The following is a 26,611-nucleotide window of genomic DNA, read 5'->3' on the forward strand; positions in this document are numbered from 1 at the left end:
TGGTATTTTTCAGTTACACCCCCTATGATCTATTGCTTATTTCTATTTCATTTAATTCCTCATGGTATGTTCCCATTCTCTGTATTTCATTCATTTGTTTGGTTTTTTAATTTGCTTCTTTTTTTTTTTATTAGTTTTTCTTTTTCCTAAATGTTTGGAGTTATTTCTAAGGAGAGTGTGTCACTCAAACGTGACGCTGCGTGTCCTGTTAGATGGGAGTGATTTGTGCCGCTCCTCGCGTTTGTGCTGTTGACAATACAAAATGGTCTCTGCCACCATTCTTGCATAGGGTAGTGACCCATGGATGACCCCTGGGAATCAGGTCACCCAGCTCTGACCTGTGAACCTCCCGGCCGACCCGTTCGGGTTGGCCCCACTGTGACTCCGCATGCAGTGACTCTGGACTGAGGGTGCCATGCTTTTTCTCCAGCATGCTTGCCTCCTTGCTTCTTACCCTGTAGGTCTGTACAGTCACAGGGCTCCTGACAGTGCTTTGGACGCAGACTAACAGAAACATATCAGCTGCAGCAACACTGCTTTAGAGACTTAAATTATGTTTTGACCAGAAATTGTTTAAAATCTGCAGCTTTGTATATGCTGTATAGAATAGCTGCACTATGAACATGCAAAAGATGTTGCCACCACACCAGAAAACTAATCCATGCTCAGAGGCAAAGCTAGGTTTGTTCTAATCTAAACATGCGGTTTTGCCCATAAGAAGATGCAGTGCTGCTTTCTCAGCCCATATGTATCTGGCTCTGGGGTCTCAGTTCAGACCGCATCATCCCGTAAAGCACTGCCAGGTGCTCTGTGTCCACTACATGCACTGTTGCTCTCCTTTCCTCTCTGACACCGGACTATTTCTCCACAGAACACGGAGGACAGCGCTCGCATCTCCATCACCTTCTTTCGTCTGTTTCGAGTCATGCGGTTGGTCAAGCTCCTCAGCAGAGGGGAGGGCATTCGCACTCTGCTCTGGACTTTCATCAAATCCTTCCAGGTGAAGCGCAGTACAATTATCTGTTAATCTGTTAATTTTAAAGTCACTCATATTAATCTTTTTCTCTACTTTTTTTTCCTCTCTTGCCTGAAGGCGCTGCCATATGTTGCTCTTCTGATAGCCATGCTGTTCTTCATCTACGCTGTCATTGGCATGCAGGTTGGTAACTAAATGTGACAGAAAATATTTTTCCTCTGTGTGTTACCGTAGTTGGTAAGGTTGCAGTTAATTTCATGTTCACGATATTTCTGCGTCAGGTGTTTGGAAAGGTTGCCATGGTGGACGGCACGCACATTAACCGAAACAACAACTTCCAGACCTTCCCTCAGGCTGTGCTCCTTCTCTTCAGGTGTGTAGGATTCTGGGTTCAGGGGGTCATCAGTAAAATGAGGCACTGTGTTTTTAGTTTTTTCTGGGTTACTTAATTGAGTGATTCATTTGTGTCTGTCTTGTCTGTCTGTTCCACCAGGTGTGCCACTGGAGAGGCGTGGCAGGAGATCATGTTGGCCTGTATGCCAGGGAAACTGTGTGACCCAGAGTCTGATTACAACCCTGGGGAGGAGATGACGTGTGGCAGTGGATTTGCAATAATTTACTTTATCACCTTTTACATGCTGTGCGCCTTTTTGGTACGTGCAAAAATTTACAAAGTTGTAATATGAAATTGTCGTAACTCAATAATAATCTGTGCATCTGTTAAGAGACAGCAACAACCAAGACAGCATCATTGTAATTCACTCCAATAGAGCACAATGTGTGTCTATCATTTTAATTTAGTTTAACTCAAGGGGTGGCAGTAGCTCGGTCCGTAGGGACTTGGGTTGGGAACCGAGGGTCGCTGGTTCAAGTCCCAGTACGGACCAAAGCACAGAGTGTGGATTGGTAGCTGGAGAGATGCCAGTTCACCTCCTGGGCACTGCCAGGTGCTCTTGAGCAAGGCACCGTAGCCCCCAACTGCTCAGGGTGCTGGTCTAGCACTGGCAGCCCACTCACTCTGACATCTCTCCATTTGTGCATGAATAGGTCCTGAGCATGTCTGTGTGTATTTCAGGCCTGTGTGTAGTGATTTCTAACAAACAGGGTGTAAATTGTAATTTCCCCATTGGGGATCAATAAACTATATAAATTATTAGAAATTAACTGATCTAGCCTGTAAGACTCATGAAAATATCATGTAACATTCACAGCCCTTTCTAAACCACATGATAGCCAGTATTTACACTTTTATTTTGGAGTTTAGATTTATGTAACCTTGATTGCTGTACAGTATAGTTCAACAAAATGCAAATATTCAGTGTCTAGTGATAGTGCTTGATGTGATTTGTAGAAACACGTTAAAAAGGCCCCACAATGCTAAGCAAATGTATGTAAGACAATTTGCTTGTGCCCCTCCAGATTATCAATTTGTTTGTGGCCGTCATCATGGACAACTTTGACTATCTCACGCGTGATTGGTCCATTCTTGGTCCACACCACCTCGATGAATTCAAGAGAATTTGGTCAGAGTACGACCCGGAGGCTAAGTATGTGCTTTATCAGAAAGTGTTTCACATTCATGTTTCTGTGCAGTCGTTTGTCTCTGTCAGTAAGTACATTGGCAGTTAATGTCTTACTTACATCTGTTTTTGTTCTCATACAGGGGCAGAATTAAACATCTGGATGTTGTGACACTTCTTCGTCGAATCCAGCCTCCCCTCGGCTTCGGCAAACTGTGCCCTCACAGAGTGGCTTGCAAGGTCTCTTCTCCTCCCTTATTTTATCATCTCATTTACAAAATACACACAGAAATACAGATCATTTAGCTGGCCTGTTCTACATTGTTAAAAGCCTCTATGTGCTCTCTTCTCCTCCATGTGCTCTCTTCTCCTCTATGTGCTCTCTTCTTTCAGAGGCTGGTAGCCATGAACATGCCTCTGAACAGTGACGGCACAGTCATGTTTAATGCCACTTTGTTTGCACTAGTGCGCACTGCCCTGAAGATCAAAACAGAAGGTATAAGACAAATTGTAATCCCATTACACTGTTCATACAATAATACTCTGCTGATACTTTCACTGAACGTTCTCTGTTACCTGTAATTACGAGCTTGCGTGGATTTAAAATGGATGTGAGCTGGAGTGCTGTTTCTCAGGGACGGTTGTTTCCCTGTGGTGCAGGTAATCTAGAGCAGGCCAACGAAGAGCTGCGAGCTGTCATCAAGAAAATCTGGAAGAGAACCAGCATGAAGCTTCTGGATCAAGTGGTGCCTCCTGCTGGTGGTTAGTGGAATCTGCCTCTGCCTGTCAATGAAACACACACACCTCACTGTCCTGTTATAGTTTGACACACAATCCCAGCTAAAGCAGCTCATACACACACTCACTCACATACACACACACACACACACACACACACACACACACACAGAGACATAGACACACACCCCATATGCTGTTTGCATAAAATTACAGGAAGCTCCAAACTGCTCTTTCATAACTATGTCCTCAAATAGAAACTCGCTCACACACAAGTAACGCTTTATTGTGCTGTTTCTGCTCGGCTCATGTTCTCCTGGTTGCCCCCTCAGCAGTGTGTTTCTTATCTGTGTGTTTGATCCACACTCTTTGCTCCTGCCCCGGATTCTAATGGAGGCCACTGACTGTCTGCTGGGCTTTGGGCTTGCATGGCCTTGTAGACCTCTGTGCAAGTGCATGCTCTGTCTTCCTTACTAATAGCTCACTCTCTTTTCTTATTTATCTGTCTCTCTATCTCTTCTCTCAATTTCTCTGACTCACTCAGTTGTCTTAATCTCTGTCCTTTTCTCAATGCTTGAGCTTCCACAGCTTATTCTTCTCACACTCTTATGTCTCTGTATCTAAAACTCTGAGGCACTTCAGAATATTCTGAAGCAGTTCTGTTTTAGGGTGGTGGCATGGAACTAGTGTTGCCTCTCTCTCCGATCTCTGTCCCCAGCGTGCTTGTTTAAAGTGATTCAGACCCCTGCTTCAGAATGATTCTCACACACTTCAAATAAATCCAATCCAATGGGACAAGAATACATGCAAGAACATGCACATACACAGTTTTAACATTCACTGACTAGCACACACCGTACAACAAAAAGGCATACATGAGCACAAACAGTTGAATTAACGCAAACATACTGACATGTATGATGCACACTGTACTGTAGATCTGCTTGCTTGCATGTGCTAAATTAGTACATTAAATGGCAATTTTCTGACATTTAAAAAAGAATGGTTCTTATACCTTCCTGCCTCCCAATAAAAGATTTTTTTTTTAAATTAACACATTTAAAAATAATAATAATAAATGAATGGCAGTTGTTTAAGATAAATATTATCTAAATATTTTAAAACCTATGCTAATTGAAAGCTAATTGAAAAGTAGCAGTATTTTATAATCATAGTGTATGTTTATTTGTAGTCTATCTGACCTTGATTCTTCTCATTCTGTCCTCTTCATCAGTAGAGCAGAGAAGTTACATTAGATAATACTCACAGCTTCAATGGATCATATTGATACAATTAAATCCATCCAATTTAAAATCAAATCATCATATAATGTAGAAGATCTCTTTTTTTATGTATCATCTAAAGCTGTTCTACACACATGAAGGTTTTGTAGCACATATTTGATTTTCTGTTTTTTTTTTTTAATCACAGCGAAGAATCTCATGTGCAGATTGAGGTACAGTATATACACCATCATGATGGATGTATATAATTGGGATAAAAATCAATTTTGGTTGATTGGGGGTGGAAGAGTGCCTCACTTGTCTGCAGTCCTGAGGTGATAGACCCACAATTTTTAGGGGAATGGACAAGAGAGGAGAAGAGTCTCTCCTTCTCTCTCCCAGGGTACTGTGTGAAGTGACCTGCTGACACAGGAAGCATTTTGTGGTCTGTTCACTCAGATGATGAGGTAACCGTGGGGAAGTTCTATGCCACCTTCCTGATACAGGACTACTTTAGGAAATTCAAGAAACGTAAAGAGGAAGGCCTGGTGGGTGCTCACCCGGCGCAGAACAACACAGCTATCGCATTACAGGTGAGTCTCACAGTGTTTGTGTATTATTTATGGGAGAGAGGAGAGATTGTTTGAAATTGGGTGAAAACGTGGATTTATGAGCATTGCAATTCTGTTGTCTGTAAAATGTGTCGTTGCATTTCATTCAAATATCATTAAGTGTGCTAATGTTATGGTTTATGATCCAGCAGGACATTCATGATCTTGGTGTACAGTATGAATCTGTTACTGTGTTTGTTTTACGTTTCCGATGTGTGAATTTGTTATTCGTGTCGCTGTGTCTTTATATATCATAGATGTTGATGTTAAGCGTGTGTCATCATCTCCAACCATCATTTCACGTGTTTTCTCTGCATCACAATTCACTCATCGACTCATGAAATTCACATGCAAAGCTTGTCGCCATTTCTGTTACCTTATAATGTATGATATATGGCTATACTATTCACCCATATATCATTTGTAAGACAGTAAACATGACCAACTTTTAATTTATTTATAATTACTTACATGTTTGTGTATATTGTGCTAATTTGGTTCATTACTCCTACAAAGTAAAGGGAAGGGGGGTGGGGGTGGGGGGGTAAGTCATTATTAACTCACTGCAGCATATGTGAGACCAAGCACAGCTGGATGCTACACAAGACATTTCAGCAGAGTAATCCTTATGGCAGGTTGCATTCAGGAGAGCACATTTGTCTGTCTGTGTATTCTCATCTCTCACAGTCTGTCAGTACTGTAAACGTCAGGTGTTGCATATTCCAGCACAGGTGTGTGTATGCCCAGTATGTGTGGTGGTTGTGACTGTATGATGTCAGATTTCCTTCTGTGAGTTGTAAGATGAAGGTCCCCGCTGTAGTGTTTAGCCCTCTTATTGTCATGGTTACAGGCTGGCCTTCGCACGCTGCATGATATTGGGCCCGAAATTCGCCGAGCGATATCATGTGATCTGCAAGATGACGAGCTAGTAGACTTTATTCCAGAGGAAGACGAGGAAATTTATAGGGTAACTGATTTAATTTTACATGACAGGAGGAATGTTTGTGGCAAAAGTTAAATATTGTGCTTGTAAAGTTACTTATTGGTGTTCTGACATAATCAGCTAACTATGTAGTAGATGTATAATCTCTAGTTTATATTGCTACTATATGTAGTTTTTACGTAACTTTGGTTTCTTTGTTTTTCCTCCATTTCAATTCCAACAAACTACAAACAGTGCATTCATTTTTGCTCACGTCATGTGCCATGAAACCAGCTTCTGAACTTCTTTTTGCTCATATAATTGCTCAAATAATTTCTGAAAAGAAAATCAGCCCTGAGACTTAACATCAATAGCACATTTGTTTTGTAAGAAGCTCAAGCTCTGGTGGTTTTACTTTGAGCATTCTTTCACAGCGTAATGGTGGACTCTTCGGCAACCATCTCATGAACGGTGGTCATCGGCGATCCAACGGCCACCAGACCAACGCCACGCAGCGACCTCTGCAGGTGCAACCTCCACCTCACTACGCCCACATGGAGCAGCCGGTGGGACGGCTGTCTCGAGCCAACGCAATGTCCCAGCCCAACCACCATCACCACCACAACCACCATCACCACCGCCACCACAACTCCTACGGAAAGTCGCCCAAATCCACCAACATCAACCTCAACAATGCCAACGTGTCCAGTCTGCCCAACGGAGGACACCATCGTTACTATGAACATGCACCTCCCAATGGCTACCCAGGTCTTCGCAGCGCCTACTACGACTACGACAAGCCCCGGACACCCCAGGGTCAAAGGTATGCACACACTGATCATCAGCATTTGATCTGCTGCAGAAATAGTTCAAACAATAGATGTAGAGTCAGCTGAAATATCTGTGTCTCTGAGCACATTTTGTTTGGTGATGTGTAGAAATTCAATTGACAGATTTAAAAAAAGACTTTTTGAAATTCATCATGTTCCACTGTTCACCTGAGACGCTTTCTTAGTCATTTCATGCAGCTATCTGACTGAGCAAATTAAAAAGAAAAAAACATTAGTTTCTATGCATTGTGCTCGCTGCATCGAAATGGACAATATCTGTTGCAAGTATTTTTTTTCCCACAGGCAGGACCTAGCTTCTTATCAGACCTTCCCTTTTCACAAACCTTTATTTTACTGTAAACCCTTCACTCCATAATGATTCACAAGCCCACTCTCATACTGACAGTTAATTTCATAAGTGATCAATAGTGCACTTATCTCCTGATTTCTCATGCTCTGTTTAGTCTATTTAGTTTTTCTTTAGTACCCAATAAGTTTGGGAGACAATTTCATTGCTGCCACTTTACAAAAGAGAAATGATTTTGAGTTTGTTTCTTATCTTAAGAATAGAAAATGAAATTGTCAACATCCGCCGTCACGCTCTTTCCTCCTCATACATATATATGAGAATGCTGTATATGTTTCATATACTGTATGATATATATGTCATGCTTTCTCTGCCCATTTCTCTTTGTTTTCTCCCCCCTTTCTCCTTCCTAACCAAAATGCTTTCTCTCAACCATCCCTCCCTCTGCTTTCTTGGACAGAAGGCGCTACTATGAGACCTATGTTAGGTATGTTGCTTTTCTAGGTTTGGCTCCAGCAGTATATCTCAACAGTAAAAGAAGGAGTTTATTTTCATGTTTGTTTGTTTCATTTTGACTTGGTTTTGGATCGGGGAATGGTTGCATCCTTGCTAAGGCAGTGTTATGTGCTATATGCTGGCCAGTCACTGACTGGTTGTCATCTGCCTTTTGTTATGACACAGTTGTGTCAATGCCTTAAAGTAGAAATAACGTAAATGTTAGTGGCCAGCATATTGCTGAGAGCAGCCCTGCTTTATGCATGTATAAAAGTAACGCTAAAGCTTGCTTTGAAAAAGGACCCAGATGCTCGAAAACAAGGAGGTGTATGAGAATGATACCAGTCACTGCTAGTTCTGTTTTATGCTCATATCGCCAACTCCAAATAAGATCTGTGTTTTAATTAATCTAACAAGAACCTCAAAGTGATGATATGAGATGGGATGATTACATGACAGAGTGATGCTCTTCAGCTCGAAATGTCTGCCTGTTGTCTTGGTTTGGCTGTGGTTACTAATTATAAGAGTGGGCAGTTGCATTGCTGCCCCCTGTATGCATGCCAGTGCATGGCCATATTCCAGTTACTTCCCTTAACAGCTGCAGCGTGCATGCACACTCTGACCCCTGTGCCCTGACTTCTCATCAGGTCCCACGGAGTCGATGGACACCACCCCACCATCCGCAGGGAGGAGGAGTTTGATGAAGACCGCTTCTCTGGGGAGTATTACAGCGGGGAGGAGTTTTATGAAGACGACAGTATGCTGTCAGGGGACAGGTATTAGTCTTTCTGAATTATGTAGAAGTCGTTGTGCAGTTGTACCGTGCTCAGAATAGGAAAGAAAGATGCATAAAAACCAGAAACTTAATCCAAATACAAGGGGTTTTGGGCTAGTGTGTGCAAAACCGTTGCAGTCCAACATGCTCGTTATTCCATATGTTGACAGGTATCCGAACAGTGACACGGAGTATGAGACTCCCAAAGGTTACCATCACCCCGACAGTTACTACGACGATGACGAGCAGCCTCTCTACCGCGACTCACGGAGGTCACCAAAGAGACGGTTGCTTCCTGCCACACCTCAAGGTATCTTACCCCCTGCAGCATGTAAGTTCAACTTATACATTGTAACCTATACATTTTAGATAAAACACAAAAATATCATGCCACATAATATGAGGCATGTAGGATCCAATCATTGCTAGAGTGTAAATCTTGAGCTGACACGTGTGTCTTATCCTATATGCACACAGCATCACCAGGAACACAAATAAAATGTAATAGTTATCACTAGATCTAAATTAAATATAATATGTCAAGAGTAGAATACAATATTATGAGATAAATCAACATATAAATGATAATAATTTAATTGTAACTGTAAAATGTGAATTCGGCACAGATTTACTCACTCACCCAGTTTCATATTCCTGTGTGAGTGTTTGCATGCTGTCAAAGCTTCCTGCATGAGGTCACTCACTGGTCCACTCCTGACTCGTTCAGGTAACAGGAGGCCATCCTTCAACTTTGAGTGTCTGCGCAGACAAGGTAGCCAGGACGAGCTTCCACATCAGCGTACTGCTCTACCACTGCACCTTATGCAGCACCAGGTAACACAGGCACGTCTCACTGCACTGTTTGCTTGCTTACACTGTTTTGAACACGGCGTCACGTTTTGGACACGTTTGAAATGTGTTATTTCCCTCAGTCTCTAAATTTGTTGATATAAAACCCATATATTTGTTGAAGCAAGGTAAATTGTGCACACATCCTCCTATAATAGCAGTAGTTGTACAACTTACACTGTGCTACAAAGTGTATAAAGTTTGTATCTTGTGTCTCTCCTGAACCATCAGGTTATGGCTGTAGCAGGCCTGGACTCCAGCAGAGCCCACCGCCTCTCCCCGACCCGCTCCACCCGCTCCTGGGCCACTCCCCCTGCCACTCCGGCCAGTAAAGACCAGTCACCATACTACACCCCTCTCATCCGTGTGGACCACCCGCACAGGGAGAGTGCTGCTAGCAGCCACGTGTCTCTGCGCAAGAGCTCCTGGTACACAGACGACCCAGAGTTCTCCCAGAGGATGTACTCACCTGTCCACCTGCAGGTGCCACCTGAGTACCACAACCAGTACCACCAGAAGAGAGGCAGCGCCACCAGCCTTGTGGAAGCGGTGAGTTTGAGGCTTGGTCGGGAAGTAGGGAGAGGAGAGGTGTGCGTGACCAAATCCTTTGATTGTCAAAACAAGAATAATAAGATGAGAAAAACAAGATCTACAGTATCTAAAAAATCTACAGTAACATATTCTTTCCTCTCATTCTGTCAAGCAGGTGTTGATATCAGAAGGGCTTGGAAGATATGCCAAGGATCCCAAGTTCGTCGCTGCCACAAAGCACGAAATAGCAGATGCGTGTGAGATGACAATAGATGAGATGGAGAGTGCAGCCAGCCACCTGCTGAATGGAGGGATGGCCCCGAGCGTCAACGGGGTCAACGTGTTCCCCCTTCTGACTTCAAGGGACTATGAACTGCAGGACACTGCAGCCAGCTACAGCGACGAGGAGCCAGAGACAGAACCGAGAGCTCCTTATGAGGAGGACCTGGCAGACGAGATGATCTGCATCACTACTTTATAGCAGTAGCTGAAGATATCTGCAACTTAGAACCTTGTCAGACTACAATCAGTGAAAATTTTAAATAGAAATGCATCTGTTGGCTCCGACCAAAAGAAGTGCCTTTTACATTGAAGATAAATAGGCATATAGACAAGAGACACATTAGTCCCGTTCATTTAATTGTTCTCCACCTGCCGGCTAAGGAGGTCACGACACAGAGCCAGACACCATCCCTGCTGAGCACAGAGGGACTGACTGCAAACCTCCTGTCAAAGGCCTTAAGCTGGAGGTGACGTACAGGTTCAGCATGCAGCCAGTCAGAGATGAGGACATTGATGCCAGTAAAAGATGGACCAATTGGCAAAAGTGTGAGATACTCTCTAGGTTGGGTCTCTAAGGGTGATGACAATCAGATGTACGATGTCATTACCTCGGTCACTTTATTAAGGTTTGGCATATCATGCAAGTTTTCAATGCAAGCATAGAAAGGCATATCTCCTCCCGTATTCGTTAGTATGACTTGATCCCTTTGTTGTTAGAGCAGACCGTTTAATGATCGCTACAGCTGAGTCAAAAAGTGAAGTGCACCAGTAGAGTTGTACCAGATTATGCAGGAACTAACTGTCCTACTTATAGCATCATTCAACTTGAGATATGTACTTTTGAAGCGACAAACGCATTTGTGATAAATGCATTAGCAGGCAGGTTATTTTAAAATTTTAGAATATCCTGATTAATATTTCATAGTTGATATGCTGTAAATTGTATTATATAACAGAAGAAACTTTGTAAAGAGATATTCTATATTTTGTAATTATGTATCATTTAAAAGATCAGCAATATGGACCCTTGTGACGCCTGGTATGCTATAAAAGCAGACTTGCATTATTTTGTTAGGTACAATATTCTGATTTGCCTTTTGTTTCCTTTTTGCTAATATGCACCATTTAGTTTGCCTATGAAAACAGCATTTTTAAGAAGTTCTGCTTATGACAACACTACTGCACAAGATATGCAAATGGCTTTGATTTCTTAGCTTAGGAGTACATGTGTTACTTCATTAAACCAACACCAGTTGCATAAGGTTAAGCCCCCTTTAAAGGAGCAGTTTTAGGATCCAGCGCTAAAATTTTATACAGATGTGATGAACACATTTGTTTGCATATTTTGTGCAGGGCATGCACAGGAATTTAAAATGCATAGTGCATTAACAATGCTGCTTTTTTTAGTTGGTTTCAGAGTAAAACCTAGGTTTCGTCAGCCCCTACTGAAATGCCTTTTTGCTGTTGAAAGAACGAAAAATGATAGATGGTAATAACAGGGATAAATTAATATTTCTCATAGCTTGTGCTGGGATCTTCCATGACATACTCTTTGTTGATGGTGTAATAATTCAATTAAACCTTTGTACTGAATCTTGGCAATCACATCTTAGCCTTCATGTAGTGTGTGAGGCCTCACAGCCTGTGGTGGCAGGAGACACATGCATACATCCAAAGGTCAAAAACAGTCCAACATGTGTTGCAGGTGGAAGGACAGAGGGTGTCCTGGTGTCAGGATGCTGGAGAGAGGCTAAGCAATACTAACCCCCCGCCCCTTTCTCTCTCAGCCTGCCTGGTTCCTGCATACACTATACCTCGTTAGGCAACGGTGACAACATATCATTCTCATCTTACCTGTCAGTCACAGTGTCCCACAGTGGAGTCTTTGAAAGAGATTGAACCTGGTCTTTGTGTTTTTTCTCTAAGCATATGTATTAATGAGAACAGTAGGGGAAAACTCACGCTGGATGCATAAAATGAGCAACTGAAACCCACAAGTTGGAACACATGACAGAACAGAATATCTCTTAGTTTTTATCAATTATCATCTACTGATCTATTACAAAACGGATACTGAACTAAGCAAACTGAAGTGGGCTTTTCAGGCATTACCATGGAGCGTTTGAATTAGCACCAAGGATATTTAGGGTTAATGTGTCGTTCATGAGTGTTTGATTTGTAGGTGAGTGCGTACTGTATTCTAATTCAACCGAATACTGTCATGAAAATGTAGGTTTTACATTTTGTGTGCACATTGAAAGGGCTCTTTGAATTGTTTGTGAGTAAAAAAAAAAAAAAAGTGTTCTAGTCCTTTTGTTGACAACTGTCATATGAAAGGACCAATGCACATAACAGGCACATTGTACTATTCGTAGCAATTACAGTACTGATGAACTGAAGATATGCATTATTTTGTAAACACTTTTAAAAGTTGTGTTAAACTAAAGATGAAAAGAACTTACTTTTACCTCATGTCAGGGATTCCTGAAAAAAGAAAATAATGATTTGGTTTAGTCTATACCAATGGTATTTAAATATTAGCACATAGCTGTTTGTCTTTGCACAAGTAACTGTATAGTGCTTTTGGTTCTCCTTTTTCTAAACAGATTTGTGTATTAAGGTGAGACAATTTTGTACTTTTTGTGACTGTGTGTATGGTTTAGTGGAATCTATATTTGTCATTTACACCTCACCTTACAATGCTGGGAATGAAAGAGTATTCAAAAATATTTTCAAGGTGCACTGCTTCTCTGTTTGCAGGTAGGGAAAAAATAAAATGGTAAAGTACCAGTTTACAGAGAAACACATATTGATTTGAACGTTTCTATTAGTTTTCCTCATATTGTTATGATTATAATTACTATTACAACTATTAATGTTCTGAAAGCTGTATTAAAATAGAAGATAATGTAAAATATGTACAAAAGTATGGAAAGACCCATGGTAATGTTCTCTACTTTAAAGTCTTGATATTTGCTCCTTAATGTTTTTATTCAGTAAACATTATTTATCTTAGTAGCAAATGCTTTACCATAAACTTCTAGGTTTTTTATCAATACATTTTTTTGTATTTTTCATTTTATTTTGGCCTTGACTTTATTGAATCGATACTGATATTTTATTTTCTATTGATCATCATTGAATAAACTTATGCTGAATTACTGTTCTCATTTATTTGTATTGTGCCCTTTTTAGAGAACAAACACTGTTATCATCACAACTAAATTTGTACATACACAAAAAAAATCTTGATACCTACTATAAAATAAAATCACAGTTTAAAATCACAGAAAAAGATTTATTGCCAAATTAAGTTTGTACAATAAACATATTAGAAGGGAATAAACAATAAAGCAAAGTATTAAATTAAATTCGCTGGAGTTGTATCCCTGGTGTTTTTGAGCTCATCTCTAGTCAAGGAGCTCCAGGCACCTAATAGTCTAGACGGGATGTACCCAAAAAGTGAAAGTGAGGAGCATTTATGGGTACAAGTCGGGAACCGGCCTACTTTACATATTTCAAGGGTGCTGAATCCAAAAAAACTGGTACCCAAGCAAAATTGTGAGTTTTTGACCTTCTAATTTGCATATCAAAATGGCCGCCAAATTGCCTATCTTGCTCAGTCGTTGGACCATTTTCCCCTAGTTTTTATGTAAGTAGGCAATCAAAGATGAGGAAATTAAGTTTCTAGATCAATAGTCAAGGGTCAGAGCAAGGATATAGTGGAGGCTCACTGCCTTTTGTAAGTATATATGCAAAATACCAACTTTTAAGGTGAAATTAAGCATTATTTGTGTCATTTTTTAAGGCCAACATAAATATGACTCTCTCCTCTACAACGCTGTCAGATCCAAATATGGTCATTTCCTTTTTATCAGCAACCAATCGTGAAAGTAAAAGGGGGGATTTAACTCTAAATGCGCAATCTCATTGGCTGATGACAATTCCTGACAACGTGATTCGCTTAGAATGGTCACGTGACGTGCTCTGACATTTCCACGGTAGTTCAGAATGAAAACAGTTGTTATTAGCAAGAAGACCCAGCGGATTACACACTGAGAGGAGTTTTCAGACAGCGGAGGTAATCAGACTGACTCTCTCTCTCTCCAAGCAGTTTACAGAAATGCATGGCCTACATGTCATATATTAAATATGTAGGTGTCACATATATACTATTCTACTATAATTACTATAAAATACTAAACAAATCTGTAATTTTGGGATCCTAAGTGGTTGTGAGTCCCTCAGGCTGTGGCCTGAGTCAGCTGTGTCAGTAGAGCTGCTGTTCCCTCTCCTAGGAGGCTATTTTTCCAAGGTGTAAATCTCGTAGTGAAGATAGTTTTTCCCAGTGGAGGAGGAAGTGCATCTCTGTCTGACCCAGCTGGTGGATGAAATTGTGGCTTCAGAGCACAGACTGTTAATGCAATAAAGGATGATGACATGGTTAGGATCTCAAAAGCCAATAGTGTCCATTCCACCAGTGGAAAGCAGAGCAGTAAATGTGTAAGCACAGCCAGAATAGTGAAAATACAGGCAGGAGATGGAGGAGGGCCCTACATATGGTACTGGCATGGATATGTAGACTGTAAACTAACTTGGGGGAACTAGACTGTGTAATGGTTGTTTTCTGTCACTTTGAAGTTTGTGATGTAATGGTCTTCAGTTGAAGGCCATGTTGATGTGTTGTTTTGGATGTTATGATCAGTGATGGATGAAGCAATAATGAGTTTTGGATGTTAAACAGTGTGATAAATGGATTTTACTTGGACCTGAAGGGATATGTGTCTGTAATTCATGGCTTTCATTAGAAATTAGTGGAATTTTGCTATAAAAATCTTTAAAGCCCGTTTTCTCAAAATGACTTTTCTCTCATACTCCAAGAACGAAATCTCCACTTCAGTAGCACCTTTATACACCAAACTTCCCAGTCTTGTACCTAGTTATATTATGAAGACAATTACAGAGGGATTTGTAAATATATTATTCCTAGCCTGATTTATAACATTGTATTCCGAAAAACATGGCGAAAATCGTTTTTTTAAGGCTCTTGACAGTATATTCTGATTTACAGGATAACAAAAGTAGATATCCATAAATCCCTCTGAAATTTTTTCCCCATCTAATATGTGAACACAATGAAAAAATTATTTTGAACGTGGCTTTATCCAATACTCAGATTTCGTTTTTAAAATATATGCAAATGAGTGCATAATTCATTAGATAATACATAATTTGCATATTTAAACATTAAATTACAGAAAACTTGTAATACATTTCTTTCTCATCTTAATCTTTATAATAAATAAATAAAGATCTTTAATAAAGTAATCAACTGGCAGAGTTTCATGGTGATATCTGCTAGCTAAAAAAAATTCCCTATTCACCTATAGTGTCTCGCCTTAAAAATGACACATATAATGCTTAATTCCACCTTAGAAGTTGTACATTTGCATGTATATACATAAAAAAGGCAGTGAGCCTCCACTATATCCTTGATCTGACCCTTGACTATCGATCTAGAAACTTAATTTCCTCATCTTTGATTGTCTACTTACAAAAAAACTAGGGGAAAATGGTCCAACGACTGAAAAAGATAGGCAATTTGGCGGCCATTTTGATATGCAAATTAGAAGGTCAAAAATTCAAAGTTTCGCTTGGGTACCATTTTTTTTGGACTCAGCACCCTTGAAATATGTAAAGTAAGCCGGTTCCCGACTTGTACCCATAAATGCTCCTCACTTCTTATAGAAGGCCTTTTTTCTGAAATCCGTCTAGACTATAAGCAAAAAAACTGAATTAACAAAAAGAAACAAGACAAAACAATGCACAACAAAACACCCAAATACAAACATTCAAACACCGGTAGTCATGCTTCCACTATGTGTGTGTAGCCGGTGACAAAAAGGATGTGTAAACTGTGTTGTAAACATTTAAACCAAAAACATTTTAATAGATAGAGTTGTAGGTGTGTGTACTTTCAGGCGGGAGACACTTTGCTGGTTGAAGTCTCGACAGTCGTTGCCCCTGAATTATCATCGTCCATCGAGGGCTCTCTCCCACACAGTAGGAAGGGCACTGTGTATTTACGAAACTATAGAAAACAAAATGAGCCATAAAAAGTTAAGCCAAGAAGATGCATACTGTCTCTTTTTTATGTACATTCAACATTCAGCAGCTAGTGCAAGATGCAGTTTTGTGCATACAGTACAAACATCAATCCAAATCACATACATGATATATGCTATGTAATAAAATTTAACTAATATTCAACAATAGTGTTAAATATATACATAAACAAACAATAACTTCAAAAACAGTAACACTTTTCTTTAACTCCCTTTATTAAGCATTTATAGGCAGTATATAAACATTTAATATATAGTTCATAACGCACTATAATGTAGTTGTGAGCAGAAATAAGTGTTTATTAATAATATAAAAATAAGTCTTTAACAATATATATACAGTATAATAATAAACACTTAAAATGTCTTACATCTGCTTACAACTACAGTAGAGGGTGTTATACACCATTTATTACCTGTGTATATTGTGTTTATGAATGCTAAATAGGAGGAATAAAAGAAAAGTGTTACAATTGTTCAGGGGACTTTTTATAATACAATAATGTTTTATGATACAATAATATCCATAAGCTCTTTGTTTGTTTGTTTTTAGGACTGAAGAATTCCATTAAATGTGGAATTTTTTAAATGCACCCATTAAAATGATAATATTTAGAATAAAACAGAAAGAGCTATTACATAAAATGTAGTTATGTCTTCATCCCCCCAACATCCGAAGACAAGGTATACTTTCCATCAATACCACCAGATGGTGCTGACGTAAAGCATTTGAGAGGCGATTCACAGCAAGCTTTTTCCCTGCATTTTGTCCATCACGTCTGGCTAAATTCAATGAGTATTTGTTTGTGGTGTTACATTACCTGTTTGTTGAGGTAGATGTAGATGACAGGATTGTATACAGTGCTGCTCTTGGCCAAGTAAACAGGCACTGTGCCTACCAGTGGGTGAATCTCCACCTCAGGGTTGTAGACCACCAGCAGGGCCAGACTGGCATAAGGCAACCAACTGATCAGGAACGTCAGGACCATCAGAACCACCATGTACGCCACCTTCAACTCTCCTTTAGCTACTGCACCGCCTTCCAGACAGGTCATCTTTGATACCTGTAACACAGAATATTGTTTAAAATAGTTAGGGGTCCATGATAATGACAAGGTGCCACTGCTGCATGTCACAAATACACCTAGTCTATATCCACAACGTTCCACTTCCGGGATTGTTCCGGTGCGGCCGGTAATTCCGCTGGATGTCCCTCTTTTCGGCCTCTTTTTTTTAAACTCCGTGGATTTATGAGGACTATGGTTAACTGCTCCTCAGATCTCTGCTTGGTAAATCCAGACAGCTAGCTAGACTATCTGTCCAATCTGAGTTTTGTTCCACTAAAACAAGTGTCCTACTTATAGCATCATTCAACTTGAGATATGTACTTTGAAGTGACAAACACATTTGTGAGAAATGCACTAGCAGGCATGTTAAAATATCCTGATTAATATTGTATAGTTATAGTATATAATGAAAGAATACTTGTAAAGAGATATTCCATATTTTGTCACACAATTTTATTAGGTACAAGATTCTGATATTTATTTGCCTTTTGTTTCTTTTTTGCTAATATACACCTTTTATTTTGCTTATGAAAACAGTATTTTTAAGAGGTTCTGCTTGTGACAACATAACACTGGTTAGTCCTGTGCTTCCCAACCTAGAGTTCTGGTCCCCCCTCACAAGAAAGATAAGGGTTTGGGGGTTGGTTAACAAGGTGCATGCATTTTGGACATTTAGCTAACAAGGAGGATGGCATCCCCCTCAAATCACCTACAGAGTGTGGAAATATGGAAATATTTAAATAATGTACCTTCAAATCTACAAAAATATTTACAGTACTTAGACAGCCAAATGTGTAAATGCTCACCTGGTGTAATGTCCACATCAGCTTCCCATAGGATGCCAAGATAATGGCAAAGGGAACTGCAAAGCACACTGCAAAGTAAGCCAGGATGTAGGAGACATTTTGAGGGTCTCGGTTGTGCCAGTCTGGTGCACAGGACGTCCCAACGCCCTCCAGCTCATACCTGCCCCAGCCAAACAGGGGAGGCAAATTCCAAGTCAGGGACCACAGCCAGGATAAGGCAATACCTCCAACTGCATGCTTTTTTTGGAAGGTCATATGCCCCAATGGCTTACATACAACAAACATCCTCTCCACTGCGATCAAAGCAACTGTGCACAGAGATGTAATGCCTGCGGATAAGTGAGGCAAAGCAAAGTCAGGGGGGATTACTAAAATTGAGTATAAATATTGTTAAAAAGGTGTAAACACAGGGATGAAATGTGCCATCCTTGTGTGTTGAACTAAATGTTTGTTGAACTAAAATGTGATTTTACATAAGAGAGGCACTATAATTCTGAAATAATATAAGCAGGTAAACCTTTACTGTGCTCCTCTGTTCACTCACCAAACAAGGCCACGGCAAAACCCTCCATCACACACCCTGTTCTTCCCAGGGAGAAGTACCCCTGGGCGTTGTTGACCACAGACAGCACCCCTCCTGTCATGGCAGTGCCCAGGTCAGCCACAGCCATGTTCACCAGAGCGAAGTTGAGCGGCTGCCTCAGCTGCTTGTGCATGAGAGATACAATGATCACTGTAGCGTTGAGTATGATGGCTGGACCGGTGAAAATAGCCATAATGATGGAGAGAATGATGAATCCAATGCGTGACAGAGGGGGTTCCCCATGTGGGCCCACATAGGAAGCATTTTGGAAAACAGATGGTTGCATGGATGCAACACTAAATAAGTGGTCAGGTAGTTTCTTCTTGTCCCGGTGCTTCTAGATGTTCAAAATCTCACTGCTTGAGTGTGACAGCTGAGATTAGATGCCCACAGTCTAAGCATAAGTCCTCCAGATCTGGGCTTAACAAAGAGTAATTCCTCTAAATGATGATCCTTGATCGCCCACCTTTTGCTGGATTGTAAAGGCACTTAATGCTCTGTTATGCACAATCAATAGACATATTTGTTTTCAGAACAAACTGGGCAATCAGGATATGTATGCTGCAGCGATGTCACGTTAATGTGTAAATTGTTACATGACTATGACGAGAAAAAAAAAACTGAATGGAATCTGACAGAAATGTATTGAAATCACACAGAGAACAACTGTTGTTAACAGTAAATCAATCTTTTCATACGAAAAGATGACTTAATAATCGTTTAGTTGTGGATTTCTTGTTTTGGAGTTATTGTGCAAAGTCGCCGAAAAGACACTGAAGTTTGGCTAGATTACTAAGCTTCTAGAAGGGTTACAATCACATGGAAGCCCTCTTTGGAATTGCCCAGATGTTAGCCTTCATAAGAAACGGAATGATGCTAACTTGACACAATGCGGATATATTGAAGATAACGTAATGTGATTTATGGATTCATCATTATGGATTTATTTTACAAACATACTGTAGTTCCAGGCTGGATGAAGATTTCTAAAAAGGCCTACGATTGCATGGAAGATCTCGTTGAAAACGGGGCATTTCTCTTCTTATAATCAAAAAAAAGTAATCTCTAAGTTACACTGTATTGATCTGGAGATATTAAATATGACATAAAACTATTTTTAAATTTAAAACTATTTATTTGTTGTCATATACAGCGTTGACCTCAGGATAACAGGATGACTCATGCATTGCTCTTCACCAGGATCAACATCAGGATCGTCATCCTTGCAAGGCCAACAACAACCAAAAAGAAATGCTCAGGTATAGTGTAAATATTGATGAGGGCTGATGATCTCTTTTTGATTCTTTTTCTCACTTTCTACATCTCTCTCTCTCTCTCTCTCTCTCTCTCTCTCTCTCTCTCTCTCTCTCTCTCTCCTCACACAAATCAAGGATCAGAGAAAGTTTAATCAGCATCAAGTCAGGTCAAGTTATTTATAGAACACATATAAGAAGGACAATAGATGTTGACCAAAGTGCTTTACAGAATCATTTGAGTACATTTGCACTATTAAAGTAGGCTACTTGTTGCCAACAAATAAAAGGGATCATATAGTTATGTGGTCTCCGTTCTTGGTAGCAGTGAAGAGTCTTGCTGCTGCATTGTGGACAAGGTGACTGACTCCCACATAAAGAGAGTGTCACCAAGACACGAAGAGATGAGAACATGTAAAACGTGTAAAAAAACAAAACAAAAAAACATGGGGAATGGCTGACAAATTGAAATTTAAACCTGCTGTCATTGCACAGTGGAAATATTAACTGCACAAATCAATGACAAGTATAAAACATAATATATGCAGCTAGGACAAGCTTGGTTTGGCACAGGGTAGTGTCAAAATGATCAATATTCAATAATTGATATACTTGAATCTATTTTGGTGGACTCATATTTTCTTCACTATTACTGAAGCATTTAAATCTTTTTTTGATTCAGAATCAGCTTTATTGGCCAGGTTTGCGTAAGCAAACAAGGAATCTGACTCCAGTAATCTTTGCTCTCAAAGTACAACACTCACTTAACATATTTAGAATAAAAACAGAAATGACGGTAAGAATATAAAAAATACTGTTACAGTATAACAATACAATAGATTTAAATCTTATTTTATGTTTTCATTCTTAGATTGATTCTTAGCTTTAGGATGAGAGTAGCTAGACGGGGGGAAAGAGAATTTTTAAAACATCATAGAAATAAAGAATGATATGCAATCAAGTGTATTTTCACAATAGACCGATGTGGAAAAAGCTACAAATTAGTTTGTCAGACGCCTTGATTCTTTTTGTTTGTGTGGATAAATCAGAGTGTTGGAAAGACTTACTTCGTTGTACAGCTTAAAGGCATCTTTACAAACTTGTATCTGATCTTAAAAATGTCATCCTGATGTACCACATAACTACATACCATGTTTTAGGCAATAATGGTTTGGTTTGGTTTGGTTTGGTTTGGTATGGTAGCCCAGGGATTTAAATGATGGAAACATATATCAAACCCAGCATACAGCCTGTACACCTGACTATAGACCAACATTGCAGCATTCAGTAAATCAAGTACTAAACAACAATGTAATCTAATGTGTTACTTTAAGTAAAATCAATACCTCTGATGCATCTCTGCGATTGGACGGTCTTCCCTTTTCTATTTATGTCCTACAAATGACAACGAGATCCAATTAAACCCCACTGGTATTCTCACAATGGTGAAGTAACTGGTTAAGCTCTTTCTGACTTACACAATGGCGAGTCTGGACTCAGGATCACTGGGATGTGCTAAAAATAAGTCTCTTCTAAACATATTATTAACCACCTAGTCAGATTGATGCTGAGTTACACATATCAAGGCTTTATCACTTGAAATGACAACGGGTCTGACGGTCTGTACATGAGGACGACCAATTAACAACATATGGTACACTGAGGTGAGATGTAATCTTTCTCCAGTCACAATCCACTGGATGAGAATAAGTTGTCAGTTGTAGGTGGTCTGACATGAATTATCCTTTACCGCTGAGAGCAGGAGGTGAGGTTAAGCTCCTAGACAACAGGTGTCTGATGTTTTACCCCTAAGAGGTTTATTTCCAATTAAGTCAAGACAGAGACTACTGTTTGGGTTAAGAGTTCAACAGCAGTCTGGTTGCGATTAATAAAGCTTTATGTCTAGAACAATATCTTTAATTTTGATTAATTTGAAATGACACATAAAGCAGAGGCCCATTCACTTGTATATTTTCTTTGTTGTCACATACTGTAAGTGAAACAGTGTTTAAAAAACCATGTTAACCATGAAATTGGAGACAGTTTGATTAATCAATCCCAAGGTTCATGAATTAGGTTTCAGCAGTTTAAATCTTTTTTTCTGAGTTTTCTGAGCTTTTTCTGGTTCAAAGCTCTCCATAAAGCCAGTAAGTTCAAATTGTTTTGTCAAAGTAATATTTCCGAGGTTAAATATGAATTTACGCTAAGCCAACCTGGACAAGAACGCATCAAAGTGCTATGGATTAAATGATTAAAGCTACTCAGCTTGCTGAACTCTTAACCCCAAATCAGCCCCATCATCACCATGACAACTGAGCATGATCACTCCCTGATGAAGTCTGTGCGGTATGGTTGAAAGCCCAGGAAAAGTTTGTAAGTTAATTAACTAAATTGGGATTGTTTTTCTTTAAATAAAGAACATACACATTCAGATGCTGCACTGCAAACCAAGTCCAGAGCACCTAAAGGCCTGAGAAGCATTTAATACATCTCTCAACTCTATTTCAGTTCATAATGTGGACAGTGAAACCCATAACATAAATATCTGTGTACATTCCTCATTGAAATGTATGTAGCAACTCCCCCTCTCTCAACAATGTGTTTTGCTTGTTGGTACTTCACTGTGATGTTTCAGCTTCACTGTGCAGAATGATGTATGTGCAGAGTTTGACAATCGATGGCTGTTTTCACAGAAAGTTTTGTGTACGTACCAGCAGGATCACAACTAGCTTGGAAGCCAGTCGTGATCCAGTATGCAACTTACACAAGTGTGATGCATACCCTGAGTATGAACTTTTTAGTTAGGCTGGTGCAACGACCCAGAAGCAGATGACGTATTCCCTGCCCAAGGACACTTCAGCAGGACTTGAGTCCCAGTGATGTTTTTAAAACTGAAGGACTTTCTTCAGTATCGTGACAGAAAACTGCTTTTATTTGCCGTCAATAGTTAATTAAAGCATTCAGGGAGGCGAGGGAGGAGAGAGTGGATGATACTGTCCGTCATCCAACATGCAGGCACCTTATCGGCACGTCCCAGACAGTACAGGCTCCTCACAACTTTGATGTACGATGCAATTACTAAACTAATAAAAGCTTCAAGTCGAAACGTGGTTCCTGTGGTGGTGGTGCATCAACCCGCCTGCTGCCTTGACATCATTATCGCTTCCTAATCAGCGTTTACAGAAGACGATGAGAACATCTTTCGGTCTTATTTTATACAGTAAGCACTGACCAAAACTTTATGGCTTCACCAGTCACGTGCGTGGCAGAGGCGCTTACCCTCCATACACGTCCACGTGGAAAAATTGCTGGTGAGTTACGTCATTGTCCAAAGTAATGAATTAATAAACTTCAGCCAATCGTAGACAAAATACACAACTACTTTATACCTCTACTTCAATACATTTCAGTAGAAAGTATTCTACTTTTCACTTCACTGCATTTATTTAAGAGCTATAGTTAGGAATGGCTACTTTTCAAATTAAGAGTTTAGCTAAAAACACATCAGTTAATAAAATATGATCTATATACAATATACATATATATATATATATATATATATATATATATATATATATATATATATATATATATACACAATGTATGTATGTATGTATGCATGTATGTATACACAATGTATGTATGTATGTATGCATGTATGTATGTATGTATGTATGTATGTGTGTATATTATACATACATACATTTGGTTGCTAATTCTTCTGTACTTTTACTTAAGTGTTTTTTTTGGGTGCAGGACTTTTAATGTTCCTCTTTCATTTTAGTTGTTATGTACTATTCATCTGGACTCAGTGTGCACATCTTTTTTTCTTCTACTGTGCTGCTGGCAGTGCGGAAACCTTCATCAAACATCTGCAGTCTCATTATCACCCACAGAGCCATTTTGTCAGAAATCTCCCCTCATTCTGTGCTTCTTTTTTAACCTGTATGTTCTAGGTAATTCATTATGCCATGCACTACATAATCACATCGCAGTTATAGTAAAAACAGCTTTTTATGTGTGCAGCGTGGAGATCGGAGACAGTATAGGCTACACTCGGCTACATCAAGCGTGTACAGTAGCCCATAATGCAGCGTCAGCGTTAAATGCAACAACTTCTGAACAGTCGACATCAGGGATGTGCGTTGCAGAGGACAACTAAAGTAGCTACGGCGGGCAATTTGATTTTTCAGCATTTGCAGAGGAATATACATGTTTTCGGTAGTTGTGTAGCCGGTCGCACCTGTCCATGCTGCTCTTCTCGGCTGGAAACTGAATAGAGGAACCCTCTTCGTGAATCAGATTGGGCCGATTTCACATCCACAAGCTTTTCAGGCTTATTAGTTGCAATTGCAAACATACAGGCGACACGTTTCCAAGAATAAAAGGTCCGTGATTCTTGCAGCAGAAAGCCAACTGAGGGGAGGGGGTTCCCTCCCTCTCTCTCTCTCTCTCTCTCTCTCTCTCTCTCTCTCTCTCTCTCCAATCAAATACAGTAGGGTACGTGCTGGCAGAAGCGAGGCTGGACTGGAGACGCTGCACCGGGGTCCAGTACGGTGCTGGGACGGGATTCTTACTGTACAGATATTTTATAAGAAGAGCCGAAGATGCTGGGGAACTGGAGGATCCTGTTTTCCCACGTGTGCAGCAGCAGCTTCCTTTTGCTCTGGATCCTCGTCGGCATGAATGTGGACGAGGTGGCGGGGTCCCAGCAAGGGATCCCTCTGTCAGTGTGAGTGAGAAGCTCTGCAACTTTGTTTCACATGGAATTAAGTAATATTTGGATCCCTTATCGGCAGAAGTGCAACATTTTTACATTGACTTTTTGTATTAGCCATTTAAAGAGGTTTAAACAGGTTAGAGGAACAGAGAGATTGGGATTTTCTTTTGTGAAAATCTCCATCATCTGATTCTTGTTTGTCTTAAAATGACCACCATGTGGAGTTTAATTTAACCACAGACATCTGTCTGTATTCCCACACACAGGCCATATTACAGTAGGTTTAGCTATTGGTAGAGAGTGACACTATAGGTGGGTACGAACAAGCAATCACACATGTGATTTTAGTAAATAAGCAGCATGATTAAAAAATCACAGGTGGCGTAATTAAAAATGTGACATGTTGATTAAACTGCTGCAGTAAAGAGGTCAAGACATTTTACTTTTATTTGTCTTATTTTGTTATATGGTTGCATTATATACAATCAATAAATGATAATAATACTACTACTAATAATATAAAGTTATTAAATGTGGTTCTGCTAAAAACAAGACAGATTTTTAGATCTTATGGACTTTAGAAGTACATTTTTAATAGCACATTTTATCTCAGTTGGTTTTTTATGTCTAAAATATTTCAAATTGATGAAGAGCAGGTCATGTTTTTACAAACTTTCTGATAACTGTAAATTGTTACAGTTGAAATCACAATTCGGCATGCCTTCACAAGTGCAATCTAATCATTCACAATTGTCTACATATCACAACAATAATGAACTGATAATGAATCACAGTTTTCTTTATATGTCAGATTGTATCTGCAGCAGATTGGGAGATTTGTTAAATTGCAAAACCTTTTACTCTGGGAACCTTTTTTTGCAGAATTCTTTTCCTATTTCTACCTAAAACACTTTAAACACAAAATCCAAATTAAAAATCTAAAATGTAAATGTGTACTCAAAAAGTTCATCTCACCCCGATATCATGCCAGAGTTATATATTTGTATGTATTTAAACTCTACACAGATTCATAAAGCATTTTAAATCATTTTCCTGCAAGGTCTTAAAATGGTCAGTTTAGTTTAAAATCCACAATATTACAGAAACAATCAATACTGTTTTGCAAAACAGTAGGAAAATAGAACACCAACTGAGATCTCATTTTTCTTAAAGAAAATGTTTGGGGTTTGTTTTAGAAAAAGGTTGTGCTCAGGAAACACCTCTGAGCTGTTTTTGAAAAGTTGGTTCTGCAGATGAGGACAGTTCAACCACCTCATGTAACTACAAATCCTTTATTTTGTAAACATACTTTTATAAATGTAGTTTTCCTTAATTTCTGAATCTTTAAATCAGGCCCCATTCATAAAGCAGTATCTATGTGTTCTGTAGGACAGTTAAATGTTCTACATTTTATGTACAGTATTTCACCGCCACGCTTAGTCATTTACAGTTTAAAAAAGCTCCAATAAGTATAGATCATCAAATTTACAAGCAACCATCTGTCAGGAGAGTGAAGGTTAGGGACACCAGAGCCATGACGATAATCTTTTGACTGACTGGTCCAAAAAAAAAGCTAAAAGGAAATGACAGCCGAGGGGAGATTAAAGGCATTTAAAAGCAGCTGGGCCGAGGAGAGGACAAGCAGGTGATGAAGATATGACTTCTGCTCAAACTGAAATCTCATATAATTTGTTAAGAATGGTTTTAAATGTCTTCTTGTAAATAACTTAGATATTATTTTTTAATGATTTAATTGAATCACTTACCTTATGTAATTCTTTTCACATTTTTATGTGCATTTTTACACAATACTTGGTAGATTGTTGGCTAAAGTCTTATTTGTCTGTTTTGTGTTCTAGCGTGAAGCTCTGGGCTTCGGCATTTGGTGGAGAAATTAAATCCATTTCTGCAAAATATTCTGGATCCCAACTACTGCAAAAGGTATTCTTCTTACGTCCCAGTCTTGTGTGAACATGCATGTTTCCCTTTTGTCTGATG

The 26,611-nt window shown here is 39.5% G+C and overlaps 3 protein-coding genes across 6 annotated transcripts in view; 2 read left to right on the forward strand and 1 right to left on the reverse strand.

Moving 5' to 3' along the window:
- cacna1da (calcium channel, voltage-dependent, L type, alpha 1D subunit, a) overlaps positions 1–10,999 on the forward strand; it is a 58,225-nt gene extending 47,226 nt beyond the window's left edge. The window contains 16 exon segments of the mRNA XM_028574939.1: positions 872–1,000; positions 1,094–1,159; positions 1,258–1,349; positions 1,470–1,629; positions 2,396–2,523; positions 2,640–2,736; positions 2,890–2,992; positions 3,157–3,258; positions 4,917–5,050; positions 5,919–6,035; positions 6,425–6,813; positions 8,270–8,398; positions 8,568–8,707; positions 9,125–9,231; positions 9,478–9,795; positions 9,953–10,999. Coding sequence (XP_028430740.1) covers positions 872–1,000; positions 1,094–1,159; positions 1,258–1,349; positions 1,470–1,629; positions 2,396–2,523; positions 2,640–2,736; positions 2,890–2,992; positions 3,157–3,258; positions 4,917–5,050; positions 5,919–6,035; positions 6,425–6,813; positions 8,270–8,398; positions 8,568–8,707; positions 9,125–9,231; positions 9,478–9,795; positions 9,953–10,258 — 2,517 coding nt within the window. The 3' untranslated portion in view covers positions 10,259–10,999.
- Positions 11,000–15,983: 4,984 nt separating this feature from the next.
- LOC114554556 (parapinopsin) lies at positions 15,984–18,926 on the reverse strand. Its single transcript, XM_028576471.1, has 4 exons — positions 18,602–18,926; positions 18,058–18,386; positions 17,006–17,248; positions 15,984–16,150 (listed from the first exon to the last, which is right to left on the reverse strand). Exons 1-4 carry the CDS (start codon positions 18,924–18,926, stop codon positions 16,037–16,039), a joined length of 1,011 nt encoding a protein of 336 aa, XP_028432272.1. The 3' UTR covers positions 15,984–16,036.
- A 4,954-nt stretch (positions 18,927–23,880) lies between these two features.
- The window catches only part of cacna2d3 (calcium channel, voltage dependent, alpha2/delta subunit 3), a 34,344-nt gene continuing 31,613 nt past the window's right edge, over positions 23,881–26,611 (forward strand). For 3 of the 4 annotated variants that reach the window (XM_028576831.1, XM_028576832.1, XM_028576835.1), the window contains exons 1-2: positions 23,881–24,625; positions 26,473–26,554. In XM_028576831.1, coding sequence (XP_028432632.1) covers positions 24,501–24,625; positions 26,473–26,554 — 207 coding nt within the window. In that variant the 5' untranslated portion in view covers positions 23,881–24,500. The remainder of the gene's footprint in view (positions 24,626–26,472; positions 26,555–26,611) is intronic. The other variant, XM_028576830.1, reaches the window with a different exon arrangement.

This window comes from Perca flavescens, chromosome 4 (assembly GCF_004354835.1).
Source record: "Perca flavescens isolate YP-PL-M2 chromosome 4, PFLA_1.0, whole genome shotgun sequence".
Classification (NCBI taxonomy): domain Eukaryota; kingdom Metazoa; phylum Chordata; class Actinopteri; order Perciformes; family Percidae; genus Perca; species Perca flavescens.

Excerpts from the sequence above, each read along its gene's own strand:
- LOC114554556 (XM_028576471.1), bottom strand. The coding sequence starts at position 18,926 with ATGCAACCATCTGTTTTCCAAAATGCTTCCTATGTGGGCCCACATGGG. Across the intron at positions 18,387-18,601 it reads TTTTGCCGTGGCCTTGTTTG|GCATTACATCTCTGTGCACA; the intron begins GTGAGTGAACAG and ends ACTTATCCGCAG. Across the intron at positions 17,249-18,057 it reads TGATGTGGACATTACACCAG|GTATCAAAGATGACCTGTCT; the intron begins GTGAGCATTTAC and ends TCTGTGTTACAG.